The following is a 19130-nucleotide window of genomic DNA, read 5'->3' as shown; positions in this document are numbered from 1 at the left end:
AGCTGAAGGCAAGACAATCATAGACAGAGACAGGCAGGCAGAGTGATCAACTTACAGGAAAATATTTGCAACTTAAACAAGACTTAAGAGACTTCATTTCTGAAGACAGAGCCAGAGTAAGAATAATTTCACTTGGTACCACTGAGGTTGAGAGAATTCCTGAACTTTTTGAGTTGTATTCAAGTCCTTGACTACAGAAATACTTAGAAATATCTAGGTACTGGGTTAGTTGCTATGTTTCAAATTAGCATACTTTGTCTCTATAATGATTGGTCTGGGGCCATGATTTAAAAAGATTATATTTTGACTTGTCTTCAGAGAGAATAGGTATTTAACTTGCTACTGCAATTTACTAATTAGTTAACTCTATCTACCACAAAAGTCCACTTCTAGACAAATACTAGCCTTTCAGTTACATTTCTCAGAACTGAAAATGCCAAATTTATCTTACTGTCATTTAATAAGATTCTTAAAACTCATGCCACTGTTTTGCTGCCAGTTTCTGGTCCCCGTGTTTCCCCTAGACTGATTATGTACTGTCAGGGACAACACAGTGGTCCCATAGCTAATTCTAAATTCTTACCTCAAAGTAAGAACAAGAAGGAACGTTTTTGGGGGGATTTTCAGGGGCATATCAGTGCCTAAGGGAAACTCAAAGGAATCCATTCACCAGAACACTGTGTGTTCACAGACTATAACGGCTCAATCAGTAAAACCTGTCAGCTACTCAATCAAGCATTTCAGAAATACTTTATGGAGCCGGCAGCCCAGGTTTTGATGAGACTTAATAGTTTTAGTAAGTCGCTGTGGTTGCAAATATGGTTCTGGATTCAGGCTATGTGCAAGTGAAAAGTTTAGTGAATGCGTCTGGTAGCTTAGTACCGTTTCCAGAATCCCTGTGCTTCTGTGCCAGTACAGCAATAATCAATACAGTGATCTGACAAAGGAATATTCACACAGTTGTTGTGGTCTTGCTAAGGTAACAAAGACAGCACTTATCTACTCCATGCTCAGTGAATAAGCAGTGATGTAACTGGCATCCGCTGATTAAGTGGCCAGACAGTCTGACTGCTTCTCATGGACAGTCAGGACATCCAGGCCAGGGGGACAATGTCCCTTTTATGAGAAAGTTCACAGCAAGTCACATTTGACACTGAAAACTAAAACAGCTTGTACCCAAATTCCGTTTTTCACCACATCATTTGACATGTCATTGTGACATTGATGCAATTAGCAATTATTCACAGCCAAAGAACAATACGAAAATGCAGGAGCACAAAGGTATTTATTACATAACTATAGTCTAGACTCAACTGTTGCTCTTAAAGACCCCACGCCACAAACCAAGGAAAAATAATAAAAAATAAATAAAGTATTTTAATAATAAATGATAAATAAAAATATTTTAATAATAATTGATATGCACTTGTTTCACTTCATCACTTAAGCTCAGTATGAGAGATTTAGGCACCAAAAATTATAAAACTGGTGTTCATTTGTGAATATTATGTTGCTGATAAGTATCCTAAACTTCTCTTTATCACAGAGCTTATTTGCTGCAGTAATACAAAAGCCAGTATAAAAATCCCGTTGTCAAGGAAACCAGGGTGATGCTGGTGATCTGGGTTGGCTATAAAATTATATACAAAAATTTATACAAAATAATGTTCAGACTATTCTCAGTTATTTTAAATATCAGAGAGTTGCACTAAATGTTAAGTCTTTACTATGGTTAGTCAGAAGAGTTGGGTAACACTCACTGGAATTATATGATATTGGGTATTTCTCTGAGCTTCCTCTCAGGGGATATAGGACTGGACTTATTCCTCATTAAAAAGGGAAGGGTATGTGTAGTGGCCTCAGAAAGCCTTCAGACTCCTTCACCCTTTGCACACTTTAATGTGTTGTTGAAAAGAGAGAAAATGGCCAGTTTTACCAATTTAAAATAAAATCTACAACACAATGAAGTGCCAAAGTGAAGGGGTCTGATTACTTTCTGAAACCAGTGTATAGTCTATTATGCAGTGACGAATTCTTCTGGCTAGAAAAACAGCTCACTTTTTCTCCACACAGTCAGATTCCAATCCCAAAATAGGTATATTGATTGATTCTAGGGAGGGAAGATGGGAGGAGACTAGATATGCAACAGATACACCAAGTACAGCCCAAGGACAGGGGAATAGTACAGTATCCAAAAGGTAACTAAGGACCAGGAAATAAAAGTTTGTATACATCTGCAATTTTATGTTATTAGTATTATAAACAAAACTATTACAACATTATGGCTGACTGTTTATTTTATCTAAAATACTATTAGAGCACATAAATACTAATTGAGTGTTTAAAAATAATTGTTCTGCAGGACTGGGACTAAGCAAAAGTTAAAACTTCCTGATAGCAGCAAGGTAGCAAAGTCAGAAAACACCACCTCAAATGTCTGAGACATCAGCAGTCTGGCCTCTCTAGAGCCTTTAAGTAATACACTATAGTGCCCTCTGGAGGGGGGAGGGGGAAGGACAACTCAATATACCGATGTGAAATGCCAGTGTGAAATGCAATCAAAATTACATAAATCTAAAAAGGAGCTCATGGCAGCTAACAGGATAGAGTATCATTTCTTTATCATGTCATGTGAGTTGGGTCACAGCCTTTGTCACATGACATCTTTCCTTCTCTCTATTACTTCCCCCTCCTTTTAAAACTGCATTGCACGATTTTTGACCAACCTCTGTTAGTCAAAAGGCCAGACGCTAGACAGAAGAAAACATATGATATATTATATTGCTCCACACTGTGAGCTCTTATGTCTCAAGCATGAGCATAAAATTAACCATTCATTTATCAAGCAGAAATGCAGCAACAAGAGGATCTAATTGGAGTAATCTTTCCTGTTATGTGTTCAATGCAAACCAACATTCTTCAGTATCTTAGCTCCTAATGGCGTCTGTTTTTTCTACTTTTGAATTTGATTTGTCTCCTCTCATTATGCAGGAGAGAGATGAAGACTAAAAATGATACTCTGTTGCCCCCATTTGATCCAATCTGGAAATACAAGTTACAATGCCATCATGAAATAATATGGGGAAAAAATCATTTGTTTTATATTTTGTACAAATGCAGACCAACAGATTGACAAACACAGTGCCCCTAAGCTAATACCACACATTCAACATTTATAATCTTTCATGTCTTTTTTGAACACAGCCATTAAACATTAACAGTGCTGGTGGAAAAAGCAAGTGAACCCTTGGATTTAATAACTCATTGATCGTCCTTTGGCTCCAATAACCTCAAACCGGCTCCTCCAGTAGCTGCTGATCAGAGCTGCACAATGTTCAGGAGGAATTTTGGACCATTCTTCCTACAGAGCTGCTTCAGCTGCATCTGAGGATGTCTGGTGTGAGTGTCTCTCTTCAGCTCATTCCACAGCATCTCTGTTGTATTAAGGTCTGGGCTCTGACTGGACCACTCCAGAAGGTGGAGTTTCTTTGTTTGACACCTGTAGTAGATTTACTTTGATGTTTAGGGGCATTGTCCTGCTGCATCACCCAGTTTCTCCTGAGCTTCAGCAGGTGAACGGACACCCTGACATTATCCTGTAAGAGACCTGGATAAACTTCGCAATTCATTTTCCCCATGATGTTGAGACATCCAGCTCTAACCCACACCTCCAATCTAGTTTCATTGACTCCTGACTGCAATCAGCTTTTGATCATGCCATTAGCCGAGGGGTTCACAAACTTTTTCCAGCTACACTATGATAACAAGAACAATACAACGATTTGTGTGTTATTAGTTAAAACCGATTTGTTCATAACTGCGAAGATCTGATCATATTTTAGGACAAATTTATACATAAATCATGGTCATTCCAAAGGGTTCACTTACTTTTCCTAGTCACTGTAAGTTACTAGTGTAAACTAGAAAATGGGAACGTCTTTTATTTTTTTTTTTTTTACAAGCACTGGCTCAAGTGAAACTAAAGGGAAACAATGCCAGTGACCATATTCAGTCAGACTTTCCTAATGTCTGGCTGTAAAATGGCAATTGAACATTGTAGTTTCCTTTCTGAAGTTTCTTCCATGACATTTATTTACTTGTGTTTATTGGTGAAGGAGACCATAGCCAGGTGTTAAAGGGGAGCTCGGGTCTGCAGTGAGACATAACTTTTAAAAATCTATATAAAGTAGAGCTGAGGTGCTGATGATGAGGGGAAAATTCCATTAGTCACAATCAGCTAAAAAGTCAAGGAAAACCACCACATATTAGCTAAATATAGGTAAATGCAACCCTCTGCATGATGAAAGGCAACATGAAGTCTGTAATGACTTTACTGCACACATGAACAGCGACACTTCAGACATCTCAGGTAACAGTCCACTTGTCTGCCTGTCATCCATTAAACACTGTATGTGACACAGGCTCAGGTGACACTTTCCTCTCTTTTGAAGGTGTTTCCTCTTCATACAGTGTTTCTTTTACCCTTTCTTCCCTCCCTTCCTCTGTAATCATGGCTAAACTACCACTGCATTTCCACTTTAAGAGCTACCTCTACATAAGTAACACACATGGTGCTTACATTACCGATGAAACATGTTTCATCTATTGGCTAATCACTAGGCAGCTGCGCACAGAGCAGCCTCTAGTCCCCACTTTGTTACTGCAGTGCCCACAACTCAGACAGGTGTGTGTCCCAAAATTAGTTAGTTTGACAAGAATCAAATAAGGTGTTCTAATGTAAGATTCACCTAAATTGAAACCAAGTGATTTTAACTACCTGGGCAGCCGCCCAAGTACAGCCTATGTATGAGAAACACTGTCAGCAAAAACAGAAGTTGACACAAGTGTTTTGTAAGCTTGGTTCCTTTTTGGGCAGACAGCTCTGTACAAGTCATGAGAGACGCTGGAAATGATTGAAGCCTGTACTGTATCAGTTTCATCTGTGGCTTTTGACTTGTTTGCAGTCATTTAGGCTGCTTGTAACAGGGGTGGGGTTACGAAGGTTATCCTTAGGCTCTTCATTCAGAGACAAGCAGAACATGATACTCACACAATGCATCTGTCTACACATTTCTGACATCTGATATCCACTGACGCCACTGCCAAGGAGCTCCTACTATACCTACATGTCGTTTCTGCTTGTTTATACCTGGGTTGGACACAATAATGGGAAGACCTAAACAAGATCATGCAGAGAGGTGTTGATTCAGCGGTATGGTGATTTTTCAACTGTTGTATGCTATTACTTTTTGCAATAAAATAAAATAAACAATTTGTCTTAAAGCTGAATCAACAAAAACTGAACATTAAATTCACAACGGTAGTGTTTATTGCAGGGCTATCGCGAGGAGGAATAACATCATCTGCTCATGTTTGTGTCCACTCCCTCTATGTACTTGTTGATTTGAGACTAAACAATGCTCTGCCAACTCCTGATGTCACAGGCCTCATTTGGCTTTATTTTGTTCTACAATAGTATTTATTTGGTGTATTTATTGCAATGGCAAAGGCAATAAGGCCAAATGACTCACAGTAAATGACTTACTTAGCCTTTCATATACTGCTGACCAAGAGCTGGAAAACCCCATGACTACCACACACCAAATGTAGAGAGCCTCCTGGGGAAAAACAGGTTATGTAGTTTTTTCCCACGTCTGTTCACTGTCTATTCAGTAGAAAGGGCTTTCAGCTGCTACTGTTATCAATCTCGACCACGTGCACTGTGTGACTGACACAAAACACTAGCTGTAATTTTATGTACAAAGCATAAGAAGATATAAGAACAGGATTTCAGGTTGATTACATTAATGTTTCCATATACAGTGAGTCTAGTGCATTGATTAGCAGATTGTATGCACAATAATATTATTTAGGGATGTCCAAGTTAAGTTTTCTTGTCCCGGATCCCAATTTAAGTGCTTTAATACAGTTTATCTGCTGATACCAAGCCCAATCTGTTACTTATACTACCTAAATATTAATTAAATATGTATCTACAACATTGTCATTTTGAAATTTAAATTTTCATGAGCTACTTTAAAATTCCTGGAAACATTTGGGATAATGTAAGCACATAGCTCAACAAAATATCTAACATAGGTTTAGTCATTTTTAGACATTTTAATGTGGAAAAGTTACATATCATAGCTTTAATGTCACTTCTGTAATAGTTCCACTGAAACTTTAGTCTGTTGGTTAATGTGCTCTCTTTTTCACAATGGCACCACTCTTTTCACTTGCATATAGAGCAAAAATCCTGCTGTAGACTGTCGATCAAGGGAGCAACGCTGTCACACTAGCAGGCTGAGGTGGACAAAACACAGTAGAGTACAGTAATTAAAGAATTGGAGTTTGATCTAGTTTATTTTTGCAGATAACAAGCCATTAGAATATGCCCTAATACCTGGGGATTTCTCTACTATTTGTCATCATTATGATCATAATATTCTGTGTATATTACTATTCACACAACTGCTACTAAAAATTGCACAAGTGAAGAATAAAATACCTAAACAACTTTTTCGACAGTCTGCTGTTTGTGGTAATATAAATAATCTTATTTGTTATAAGATTACTTGTACTGTATATTGTGTTTATATAATGACGAATACAGTAGTACATCAAAGGCACTAGTTGTCATCAGGATAATTTTTGGAAATGTCTGCTGTACATACTATTTAACCACTACTGTGTTTAGATCCAACAAGTCCTCAAATTAGAAGGTGTTCCACCAGAGAGCACTGACAAGTTGATTTTTACACCATAAAATTAGTATATATCTAAGGGAATCCATATAAATCTATGGGTTCCACATCAAGGTTAGGTTTAGGTTTCAAAATGAGTATGGTCAACATATTGTTATCAGGTTTACTTGAAAATATACATATCATTATCAGCCTCAAAAATCCAGTATTGGTCGGCCTACACTTTAAGCTTGCCGCTCACCATTAACACATGGCTCCCACAACATAAAACTTTTGGAGAGCACACACACGCCAACCAAATCGTGTTGACAGCTGCAGCATTGTGTCAAATCCAAAGGTCAATTTCTGTCAGGATAGGAGAAAAGAAAACGGAGGCAGCACAGTGAAGCTCTGTGAAAAACACAATAAGGCCTCGCCTGGATCTCAGATGATGATATACGTGTGCATTGTGTCGCATATCATGAGTCCACGAGGATAAGAGTTATTTTTAACAGTACTGATAGCTACAGAAAACAGTCTCTGACCAGTCATGACAGGAGTTGGCAATAGTGATACAGTAGTGTTCTCTACTAGTTTATGAATTCTGTAATTGATATGTAAAACTTAAATGTGATGTTTATATGGTTAAAGTAAGGAATGTGACAAAAAACTGACAAATGGCCAAAGCTTTTATGACCTGCAGGCCAAAAAGGCCAGTTGAAAAAATCTAATTAGGTATTTATTGAAATACCACAGGTCAACATATTGAAATATTCAAATCGTTTGCAGTTCAAAGCAGGGATTTATAATGACAAACAACCAAGTTTGTTGAAGACAAGATAATAAAGAAAAGTGCACTTCCAGCTAAAATTGACACTTGACAGTTCCCAATGAAAATCTATCCCAAGTTAATTAAAAAATGTGCACAACAGAAAGATTAAACTATCATTTTGGTCATAAGTATACTAATGCCCTTGAACGTTCACTGTTGACCTTTGAAAACAAAAGACCCCATTCAAAAAAATTACTTTCGAGGATTGGGCTAAACTGTGCCTGTGTGCATTTCACCAAATGAGGAGGAAAGTTCTCTATAAACCCTTCTGTCTGACCAGTGAGGGACACACCCCTCCTCTTGAGTGTTGCGTGTAAATAACGAGCAACTGGAACAAACATCCCACGCAGGACTAGCAAGTGAGGCAGCAGGCTGGGAGGCCACACAGGAGCAAGAGCAGATATAGTGGACGCCTGGGCCCAGTTGGTGTCCATGTGCTGACTGCTGAGCTCCAAATAAAGCAGAGGGCAGTACATGATACCCAAGGTGCATGCCTTCTTAAACATGAATGCACATAATGAGTGCAAACATAATGCTGCGTAGTGAAGACTCATTCTTTGTTTCCAAAACTAATTTAATGGCATCCAAAATTATTTCATATACATATCACTTTCTCTGATTCTCTAATGAAGCGGAAAAAAACAGAATACACAAGCAATTAAAGAAGCAAACACATGCTTCTGGGAGTGAATGTTTGAGTGAGTCCATAGAAAGAACATTTAACTATATTATTGCCAAAGTCCCTCAGATGCAACAGTAAGCATGCAAGAATGAAAACCTACTGCATTACTGTTCAGCAACATGCCACAGGAGTGTTTCCCAACCCCAAAATGTGTGAACTGTCACAGATGAGAGATTGACAGCCTCTGTCTGCTTACTGTCGCATCAAGTTTAAATGTGACACCTTCTGGAGACCCTTATCCTTGCAGAACCTCATTTATCTGTCACTGTCTGCTTAATCTCCCATAAATCCAAATGTAATCTTAGTCATCCTCAGCATCTGAGCTAAGCTGCGGGGTGCATCCTCTGTTGTACTATGAAACCCCTTCATGTGATTTCATTAGCTATTAATATTTTCATTACGTCTCTTATTAAGACATTGTGCTTTTTAAACATATACTTTATACACTGTTATACAATACAATGTCAGAATATATACTGTGTACTTTAAATGCTGATATCTTACAATAATCATGTTGATATATTCACTTCACTTGACTTTCCTCACAGCTTGGCCTTTTTCTCACTCAGTCTGAACAAGGAACAAGCAAACAGCACATTTATAGATCATCTGAAGGGCTTTAAGAGGCTTGCAAGCCAGTGAAACAAACAGCCAGTATCCTTCAGACAACACTATCCTTTTGTCTATCATTCGTACTTCTTCATAACTACTGCTTCCTTCTTACTCAATCTACGCCTAAACATCTGTTTCACAACCTTGATCACACAACCCAGCTGTACGTTCAAATATATTAACAGTGTGTTTGATCAGGGGATATAGTTTTCTAAAGGTCCAGTCAAGCCTCCATTAGCAGCTACTTATAGTCACACATAGTCTTGTGGTGAACTCACAGTAGAAAGCCTTGGAGAAAACTGATTATTACATATCAAGAATACCTTCTCTGTGTGCGTTTTATATGGTAACTGGAAACAATCAGTGTGTTTTATCCTAAGCTTTTTGGTGCAGTCTATTTAAGAAAATCTACTTGACAAAAGCTGCCATGAGCAGCAAGTTAAAAAAAATCTAAGAATAATCTTTTTCAAGAGCCTGCTGGTGTGCACAAGTGGCTCTGTGTTACTGAAAATAGTAAAAGTCGGTGCCTCTGCAGTAGAAAATGCCAGACCATCCATTATCTAAACATTATCTAAACTCATTATTTGCTACGCTTATCAACTTTATCGTGGAATAATTTCATTTAGCAACAGCATCCAGGAGCCCATCAGAAAATACATTGCAACAAAGGAAGTACTGCTAGATATCCCTGCTATCAGTCATGTATTGATTGCAATGCAATGACTGCAGTAGAGGAAGGAAATGGGGAAACTGAAATCCAGGGCAAATGACTCACAAAACAAAAGGGCAATGTTTAATAATAAGATTCATAAGAGATGGCCTGTTTTCATTATCCTGTGGTAATATACAGTCCTGGATTTTTTAATACGCCATGACAGCAAGAATCACTGATACAGGCTTGAAGCAATACCCCACCCAAAATCTATCTGCTGAGTATTAAATCCACTGTCCACTTGCCAAATCTTGTTTACATGATCCAGTTTAGTCAACACTTAAAGTTAATTCAAGTGCAAGTGTAGGATGTTTTTTGTGAATTGATCTATTGATTGTTTTTTTTCAATTAATATAGTCTGTAATGTGTCAAAAAGTCGTAAATACCCATCACAACTTCTAGGAGCACAAAATTACATCTTCACCAGTCCAAAATCCAAAAGTATTTTATTAACAGTGAAACAAAACAGCAAAAATAGAAAATTCTCAACCTCTGAGAGACATGGATGTCTTCTGCTCCCAAATAATTAGGTCAAATAAAGAGGACATATTTCCACACAGGAATGAATGACTTAATTAACTTAGCTTTGTCTATCTTAACTGTCAACAAACAGAAATGGTAGAAACACCATAACTGTAATCATACTTCAAAGCCATATTCTGCCAGAGTGCCACTGCCGAGTTGTGTATGTGTCCACAGAGAGGACACAATCTTCTTGGGAGTCATGTAACAAATACTCAAGAGATTAAAATGTTTGCTGATGAAAGCTCAGACACAATATACTCTGTCATCGTCTAGCTGAGCGAAATGCGTGACAAAGGACGAGCACAAGCACTGCAAATACACACAACCAAAAAGTGCACACCCACCTTCTTCTTAATCTGATTTTAGAATGAAATTCAATCTATGCATTAAAACTAAAAAAGGCAGGTTTCAACCTGTCCTTGTATCATAGAAGAGGAAATCATGTGGAAGACATTTTCATGGCTCTGCAACTCTGTGTTGACTAGGCTTCCAGTCAAACACACCCTTTGCTCTTAGGGTACAAACCAGAGGTTTATCCCATCCAAAGTACAATGTTACTAATTTAAAACAACACTTTTAGGTCTAAAATAAGCTACAGATGAGAACACACCAGCGTTTATAGCTGTGCTGCATAACAAACAGGCAATTTCTGAATTTTTTCCTCAGTCCTGAAACACATGATCACAAAACATGAAGGTTAAAAATCAAGACACCTTCTTACATGGTCGGAAGTACTTTACATGCCAAATAAACAGAGGCATTAAATTAAAGTCTTTATTTTACCTAATGTCCCCAAACTATTGTTTCATGTCTGCACAAAAGAAATGGAACACACTGGAACTCATACCTGTTGATATTTTTCAGTGGATTTCTATAAATCACCATCAGTAGAGTTTGCAGGACCAGAACCTAACTTGTTATGAACCCAGTATCTTGTATTGACCCTGAGCCAGTGGGAAATTTTTTGTTGGACCTAACATAACAGACTGACACTCTATGTCAATAGCAACACTCTGCTCTGTCACCACGATTAATCACAAGTACAACAATAATAGCCAATGTGCTCTTTCTAAATTCTTCCGTTTTTTTTGTTTTTTGTTTTTTTTCTTCTTTTGTTTTACTGTGACTTATGAAGCAGCCTGTATCAACCAAAACATGAGCTCAGTCAGTGGTGCAAGTGGAAAGCAGCATCTGTCTTAAGCTAAATAATTTCCTATGTAAACTCAATGTAAGATCCTGGTACATTAAAACATACCATGTTCAAACTAGTGACCAATTTTTGCAGCTCAACACAGTTTAACAAAACAACTTGTGCTCTACCATTATCAATCAATAAACACTACAGATTTTCTCTGCACACACTGAGCAATCAGCAGCACACAGTAATTTTGCAGGCTTGTTTGGTCAGTGTGCCAGGCAATTATTGTAGCGCCTTCTAGCCCTCAACCTGTTGCTATAGAAGCACCTTGTTTGTGAGCAACTGGCTGAACAAGGCTTGAGAATAAAGACTGCAGCCAAGTTATGGCTCAGAGCAAGAGACATATTCAGTATAATGAAGGAGCAACACTACACAAACAGTATTGTGGTGTTTAAGAGGATTCCATGGAAATATCATATGTAAGATTTTCTGCAGGATTGTTATTATTACTACAATTATTAGACACAGTAAACCTATCTGAAGTTTGTTTTGTTCTTGTTTCTTCTCCGTTGTATAATACTCTAATTGCCATCTCTCCATTATTTAGAAAGGCCCAAGTGCCAAAACCTTCAGCCACATCAGTTGACGCTACTATTCTGGTAGTAATAAAAACAGACCCTACTTGAACACTTACGATAAAGGAATAAACGGTTGTTCTCTCTAAATTAGAGGAGAAAGGTACAGGAAGTTTTAAATAGCCTGCTCATTAAGTTTTATTCTGTTAAGTGACGCAAATATTGATTTAGCGTCGATGGTAATTTAAAATGTGAATTTTATCGAGACATTTAAGCTAGCAGAAGCTTAACGGGCGTTTGTTTGTTGATCCTAAAATGAAGTGTTAAAGTCAGCAGACTGTGGACAAACGACAGTTACATTTTCACAGTAACCAAACCGAAGACAGCAGTTTTTAAAACTAGGTGTATCATTTGCCACAGCTTCGTTTTTGGGGGTACTGAAGCGCCGGTTTATTACATAATTGCAGCGATAGGAGCACAGCTGAAATAAAATGCGACGGTTAATCCTCTGCTCTATAGATGAGCTAAGAAGTGGGACACGGAGTTTGTAACGGGCAGCTGTCTTACCGTACTTGTTGGGCTCCCTGTTGTACTCCAGGATAGGCACCACGTCGTTGGGGTCCTGCGGCGGGTCGAACACAGAGTCCTCCCCCGCCTCTTTTTCCTCCACTGTGCCACTGCCGGTGCTACTGCCGGTGCTGCTGCCGCCGCCGGTGTCCGGTGCCGGGTCAGCTACAACCGCGTCCGTGTGGTCCCTCTCCCCGGTGACACCCCCTCCTCCGTCAACCGGGACTACCACAAATCTTTCCCCCATGTCCCTCCTTCCTGTCTTGTTTTGTTGCACTTTTTAGTGGAGGGAAAAAAGACACCGACCGGCTTACCACACTCGGTGAGGGCAAACACACACACAGCGTACAAGGGGACACACAAGCTCACGCGGTTATCAGAGGATTGATTACAGTACAGATGTGCCCGCCCCCGTCCTTCGCTCATTGGCTGAGAGGACCATGGAGCGCTGTCAATCACCCCCAGAAGCAAATCAGAGTGGTTGAAATTTGTTAATTGTGGAATGAGCGAGTTCTAAAATTTGGACCAACTTAATAATGTCCTCTCCATAATTAAGTTTCTCTGTAATTTATAACAACCTCACATAGGTTCACATAGTTCAAAAATCCCCTAATTTAAACCATCAACACCAAAAACATTTTTCCGCTTTCGGAATACACTAAAAAATCATACATAAGACTACATATAATTCAAATAATTTTCATGAATAAGTTTATCTATTTACTATTGAAACAGATGTAGGTCAAGTACCAAAAAAGTGGAGTTTAACAGAATATTCCTTAAAATACAGCATGTGAGATAGTGCCAGTGGAGCATATGTTCTGGCATGTCACACCAAACTCATTACAAGCCTTAATTGTCTCAAAATGATGGGGTAATTAACACTCACTCTCTACATCCTCCACTATCAATAGCCTGCCACAGACACTCAATAAACAGCTCTAATTTAAAAAGCAGTGATGGTTTAGTCATTTCCCAACATCTTGTCATAATAACCTTGGTATGTTACAGCTTAGAATAAATGGTTCGTAAATATCTCAGGATGGAATGATCTCTTATTTTTTCCAGGCTGTTTTTGAGACACATGACATGGTCTCAAATCTCCCTGCTGACTGCAAACGAAAGGATAAACTCTTAGCACATTTGAAAGCCATCCAAACATTCTCTGAAATATCAAAACACAACACAACAGGATATCTTTTGCATTTAAGTATTTTCTTTATTTTTCTTTTCAGCAAAATATCTGCTTTAGTTCCATCTCTGTCAGTTTCATATAAAACAGATGATCATCTGGTGCTGGAAATCCCAGATAAAGATCACCAACCCAATTTAATTAATTGTTCCTTGGACAAAGACCCATCTGTCAAGGGGAATCCATTCACAGATCACTCTGGCAGACACAGTAAGAGGGTTGCACCCAAAACATTCACTGAGATTATATAAGCAGCAGCCTTGTAAAAAGCAACAGGTTGCTATACCTTACAACTGGAATGCACCTTAACATAATAGTTTACAGAGCATGGAAAATCTTCACCAAATCTCAGGTCATTAGGTCACACTGCAGACCTTTTGTGGTTGTACGATGCCACTTGCCATGGTATCATCGTAAATACAAGTATGGTTTATCATGATGCCTGTTAGCTTGAGGTGAAGAGTCATACATTGAGAAGACTAAAGCTCTGAGATTGGAAACACAGGGCCTCTCTCAAAGCAGACCCTCCACACTCCCTCTCCACCAGAGTGTAAATCTGATCCTAGTCACACTCAGAGCTGAGTGAAGCAGCCTTCTTGAATACATAATATATAAATACAGTGGCAAGTTTCAGGACGAACTTCCCTCTCTCCAGCAGAAACAGGAACTGTCGTAACCTTTCGCAACCATGGTTACTCCTGAATAAGACTTACTCCCAAGCGTCTTTGATGGCATTTCTTTTTTTTTTTTCTTTTTTGTAAACATCTTCTCATTTTTAAATCTGAGTGGTGTAGGCGGCGGTTTGTTGTCATGGGCAGGGCCAAGGATGGCACAGGCCCCTCCTACCAGAGTCAGAAGGTGTATCATGGATGGATTATTGAAGGGGCCGAACGGGTACAGGCCGAGGGCCCTTTACCATAACCTCTGAGTTGAATGACTGTTAACATTTCTTATTGGACAGTTAATCAAACACAAACAACCCCAAAGACACACGAAACAACCACAGAACCACAAAGAGATACAAACCAAGGAGTCAAGGGGTTTTGCTCCTATAGTGGGGTGGGTGTCCTTTTACATATCTGTGTCCCATTGTTTCATAATACTACCATGTTACAAACAGCATCTATTTATTGATACAGTTTCATATTCGCATTTTCAAAGTTTTCGTTTATTATAGTTTAAGAAATGTAAATATTAATAATGTATAGTTTTATTATTGCCTAGTAGCAAGGTTTTAAACATTCTGTCTATCCATTTCACTATTGTTCCCCCCCTTTTTTTTAAAAAAAACTGCGGCCCCCCACTGTGCCCCCAACCCAGTTTGACCCTCATGGAAAAAAGTTTCTAAACCCAGCCCTGATTGTTGTGTATCTCAGCTTGTGCATAAATCATGTCAAATAGTAATTAAATTGCAATTTACTTTTCAGCCACGCAGAATTCCTTAGACAATATTTTGGATGAACTCCAGGAGACCACTCAGACAGTAATTGCTTGAAGGGTGTTACGTGGACATCTAAAATAGACAGCTGGCAGGACAGTTGGATGACCGAGTACTGGGAGGGTAAGTGGGAGTGGTGTCCTGGGGTTGGGGGTGGGTGTGTTTAGTTTACATAAGTAGTTAAAGTCAGTCCAGTTCAATTTCTGTTTAAAATGACATTTTACCAGTGCTATTACAAATAAAGGTTTATGTGCTTTGTTTTTGTGTTTAATGTATTTTTATACATCTGTGTGGATGTTCTTGCCTTTTTCAGTCTGACTGGATGAAAGCATTGAAGGATGGACAAGCAGCACAAGCAGGGTGTGAGGATAACATACAGAGCTGACAAACTGACTTGTAATCCTTCATGTCCATGTTGTTTTTACTCATCCACGGCTAAACTCATCACCTCAGTTCAGAATGACTCACAGGCTCGACAAAATGAAATGTAAATTACTTTTTTTTTTTTTTTAAGCTGGGAGAGAACAGATGTGGCCTTTCCAGCACAACCACAGCTGCAAGTGTTCAGGGCAACAGCTCAGCCTTCATCTTTGTGCCATCCTCATCACTGCCTTTCGTTAAATGGATAATGGACATCCAATTCTTCAATGAGAATAAAAATATGACGTATTTGCTCTGTCATTATAACTGACATTTTTGTGCTGTAATGCTCCTGAAAAGCACTGTACTATTGAACTGATTTATTCAAGGAAAAGAAAGAATTGGCCTCATGTGATTAAAATATATTCATTTATGACTCCCTTATATTGTATGAAAGTGTATAATAGAAACAATAATAACATTGTAGATTATTTTATTACATACCCCATTTCTGCCAGGAAAAGAAAAAAGAAAAGATGAAAACCCCTAAAAATAAAAAATATCAATTATGGCATAATTGACGCAAACGGTGAAACTGGCAAAATTGGGCTTATCCATAGAGCACAATAGCACTTCTCTATTTCTTTCTTCAAAATAAAATATATATATAATATTTTGTACATTTACATAACCGTCAGCTATGAAAAGAACAGGAATATTGCATAATATTCAAATAAAGTGACAGAAAAGAGCAGGCTTGTGCAGCTGACTGTAATTCACATGATTAGTCTGGACCCATTATAAATATGGATAAGCAGTCTACAAACAGTTTCTCTCATGCCACTCCCACTCTGTAGTCATAGATATCGTCCTGTGGGAGGGAACTGGCTGCTGAGGTGGAGATGTTGTCAGGGTGCTCGAGTGAGATGTATCCTTCTGACCTGGCTTTTTTATACTTTCATTGTTAAGACGCAAAAATCTACATTGTGACACAGTTGACTGGGTAGTCCTACTTACTGTCACTGCTCTGTAAGAATATCATCTCACATTAACAGATCCAGAGTTTCTCCATGGAAGCAATCACAGTCACTTACTGTAAGGCAGCCGCTCACCGGCCCCTGAAGACTGCTTCAGTGGTGTTGGTGAAATTACGGAGCCAGCGATGCGTGCCTGGAGTGTATGTGGGTCAGCACTATAGCATGAAAGGAAGCTTTTATTCTGAAATGGGTCCCCCACTGCTGTGTCAATGTTCTGTCCCTGTCACAACAGACAGTGTTGGGTCCTCAGCAGCACATCTGAACAGATCTCACAAGGGAACATGATGTAAGAGTGTACAGAGGTGCTTTGAGGAGCAGAGGCCCAGTTGCCACACCTACATGTGCTTAGAAGCAATACCCAAGACTCTTTCTTCTACCGAGAATTTACTTCACATTGTTGTTCTAAATATCCAAATTAAAATCTGTGCTCTCACACAAATCAGTGCAAGATTTACAAAATCATACAAGCTACCACTGCACACAGTCTGCACAGTTTTTGCTTTTTTGTCAGAATCAAAAATAGGTCTATTTATATATTTATGTTTGGCATGGCCTATATTTATATTACAGTATAAAATATGAAATATTTATATTTTTGTTCTGTCTTCTAATTAATTGGAAACTATGTGGATGATTGAATATTACTTAAGATATATTATTTATATATATATATGTATATATGTGTGTATGTATGTGTGTGTGTGTACTGCTCAAAAAAAAAATAAGGGAACACTTAAATCATACATCGGATCTTGATGAACAAATTATTCAAGTTGAAAATCTTTATTGCTGTACATTGTATAATTTGTTTAGAACAAAATGATGTAACAATGGTCAATGGAGACCAAAATCATCAACCCACTGAGGGCTGGATTCACAATCACACTGAAAATCAAAGTAAAAAACTGAAATCACAGGCTGATCCAACTTGCGTGAATTTCATCACAGCAACTCATAATGTGACTCAGTAGTGTGTATAGCCCCCGGGTGCCTGTATGCACTCCCGACAACATTTGGGCATCATGCCCCCGATGAGTCAGCAGGTGGTGTCCTGGGGGATCTGGATCAGGGCATCACTGAGCTCCTGGACAGTCTGTGGCGGTACATGGTGGTTTCGGATGTACTGTAACTTCCCATAGGTGCTCAATTAGATTTAGGTCAGGGAAACGTGTGGGCTAATCAATGGCATCAATGTCTTCGTCATCCAGGAACTGCCTACACAATCTGGCAACATGAGGCCGGGCATTGTCCCGCAGCAGGAGGAACCCAGAGCCCACTGCACCAGCATCAGGTCTGACAATCACTCTGAGGATTTCATCCCTGTACCTAACAGCAGTCAGGAACCGTTGGCTGTTACATGGAGGTCTGTGAGAACCTCCAAGGATCTGCCTCCCCAGACCATCACTGACCCAATGCCAAACCGTTCATACTGGATGATGTTACAGGCATCATAACGTTCACCACGGCATCTCCAGACTCTTTCACACTTGTCACACGTGATCAGTGTGAACCTGCTCTCATCTGTGAAGAGAAAGGGGCACCAAAGCGGACCTGCCAATTCTGGTGCTCTCTGGCGAATGCCAATAAGCTGTACAGTGCTGGGCTGTGAGCACAGGTCCCATTAGAGGACGTTGGGTCCTCATGCCACCCTCATGGAGTCTGTTTCTGACAGTTTGGTCAGAAACATGCACACCAGTAGCCTGCTGGATGTCATGTTGTAGGGCTCTGTCAGTGCTCCTCCTGTTCCTCCTCACACAAAGGAGCAGGTAGCCCGTCCTGCTGCTGGGTTGATGCTCTTCTACGGCCCTGTCCAGCTCTCCTCGTGTAACCGCCGGCCTCCTGGTATCTCCTCCATGCTCTTGAGACTGTGCTGGGAGACATAGCAGACCTTCTTGTGACCGCACGTACGGATGAGCCATCCTGGAGGAGCTGGACTACCTGTGCAACCTGATTGGGCTGCAGCTACCGCCTCATGCTACCAGTAGTGACAAGGACACTACCAAAATACAAAACTAGAGTAGAATCAGTCAGGAAGGATCAGGAGAGAGCAACTGTCTGTGGCCACCACATGTAAAGCCATTCCCTTTTTGGGGGTTGTCTTGCTTTTGACTCTAAATTGCACCTGTTGTCACTCTCATTTGCACCAAAGCAGCTGAAACTGATTCACAATCACTTGTGCTTCCTAAATGGACAGATTGATATCCCTGAAGTTTAACTGACTTGGTGTTATACTGTGATGATTAAGTGCTCCCTTCATTTTTTTGAGCAGCATATATATATACACACACACACACACACACACACACACACACACACACATATACATACATATACACATATATACACACACATATATATATACACATATATATATATATATATATATGTATACATGCTTACAGCTACAATTTATTTCATATATATTTATTTATTTATTATAAACAATGTATTAAGTATGTAAAAACTGCTTATTAATGCATGAGTTTAATCAATTCAATGGTAACCAAAAAGACAAACAAATCCGTTTTTCTTTTCTCATGAAAAATTGACATTTGGAATAAACCTTTTCAATTCCAATGATTGATATAAAGTTAATTTCACAGGTTTAATTCAGAATAGTCGGATAAATGGACGATTTATTTTTCTCTTTAAATGTACTGTATGTAAAAGTACAAGCCTGAAAAACCATGGCTTTGAATGTGTGCTATACAACATAACGTGTAACATGTAAGTGCCATGCTCCTGAATCAAAGGTTTGGCAGAAAACTTTCGCCACA

At 39.1% G+C, this 19130-nt stretch overlaps 1 protein-coding gene across 4 annotated transcripts in view; it reads right to left on the bottom strand.

Annotated features, from left to right (window-relative positions):
* The window catches only part of LOC111228281 (solute carrier family 12 member 7-like), a 59394-nt gene extending 46749 nt beyond the window's left edge, over nt 1-12645 (bottom strand). For all 4 annotated transcript variants that reach the window (XM_022754147.1, XM_022754148.1, XM_022754149.1 and 1 more), the window contains exon 1: nt 12327-12645. In XM_022754147.1, the coding sequence (XP_022609868.1) occupies nt 12327-12573 (247 nt within the window). In that variant the 5' untranslated portion in view covers nt 12574-12645. The remainder of the gene's footprint in view (nt 1-12326) is intronic.
* Between the last annotated feature and the right edge of the window lie 6485 nt (nt 12646-19130).

Source organism: Seriola dumerili, unplaced genomic scaffold (assembly GCF_002260705.1).
Source record: "Seriola dumerili isolate Sdu_G_001 unplaced genomic scaffold, Sdu_1.0 BDQW01000216.1, whole genome shotgun sequence".
Lineage (NCBI taxonomy): Eukaryota > Metazoa > Chordata > Actinopteri > Carangiformes > Carangidae > Seriola > Seriola dumerili.
The sequence above is the reverse complement of the archived record's forward strand: the minus strand, read 5'-3'. Positions and strand labels throughout refer to the sequence as shown.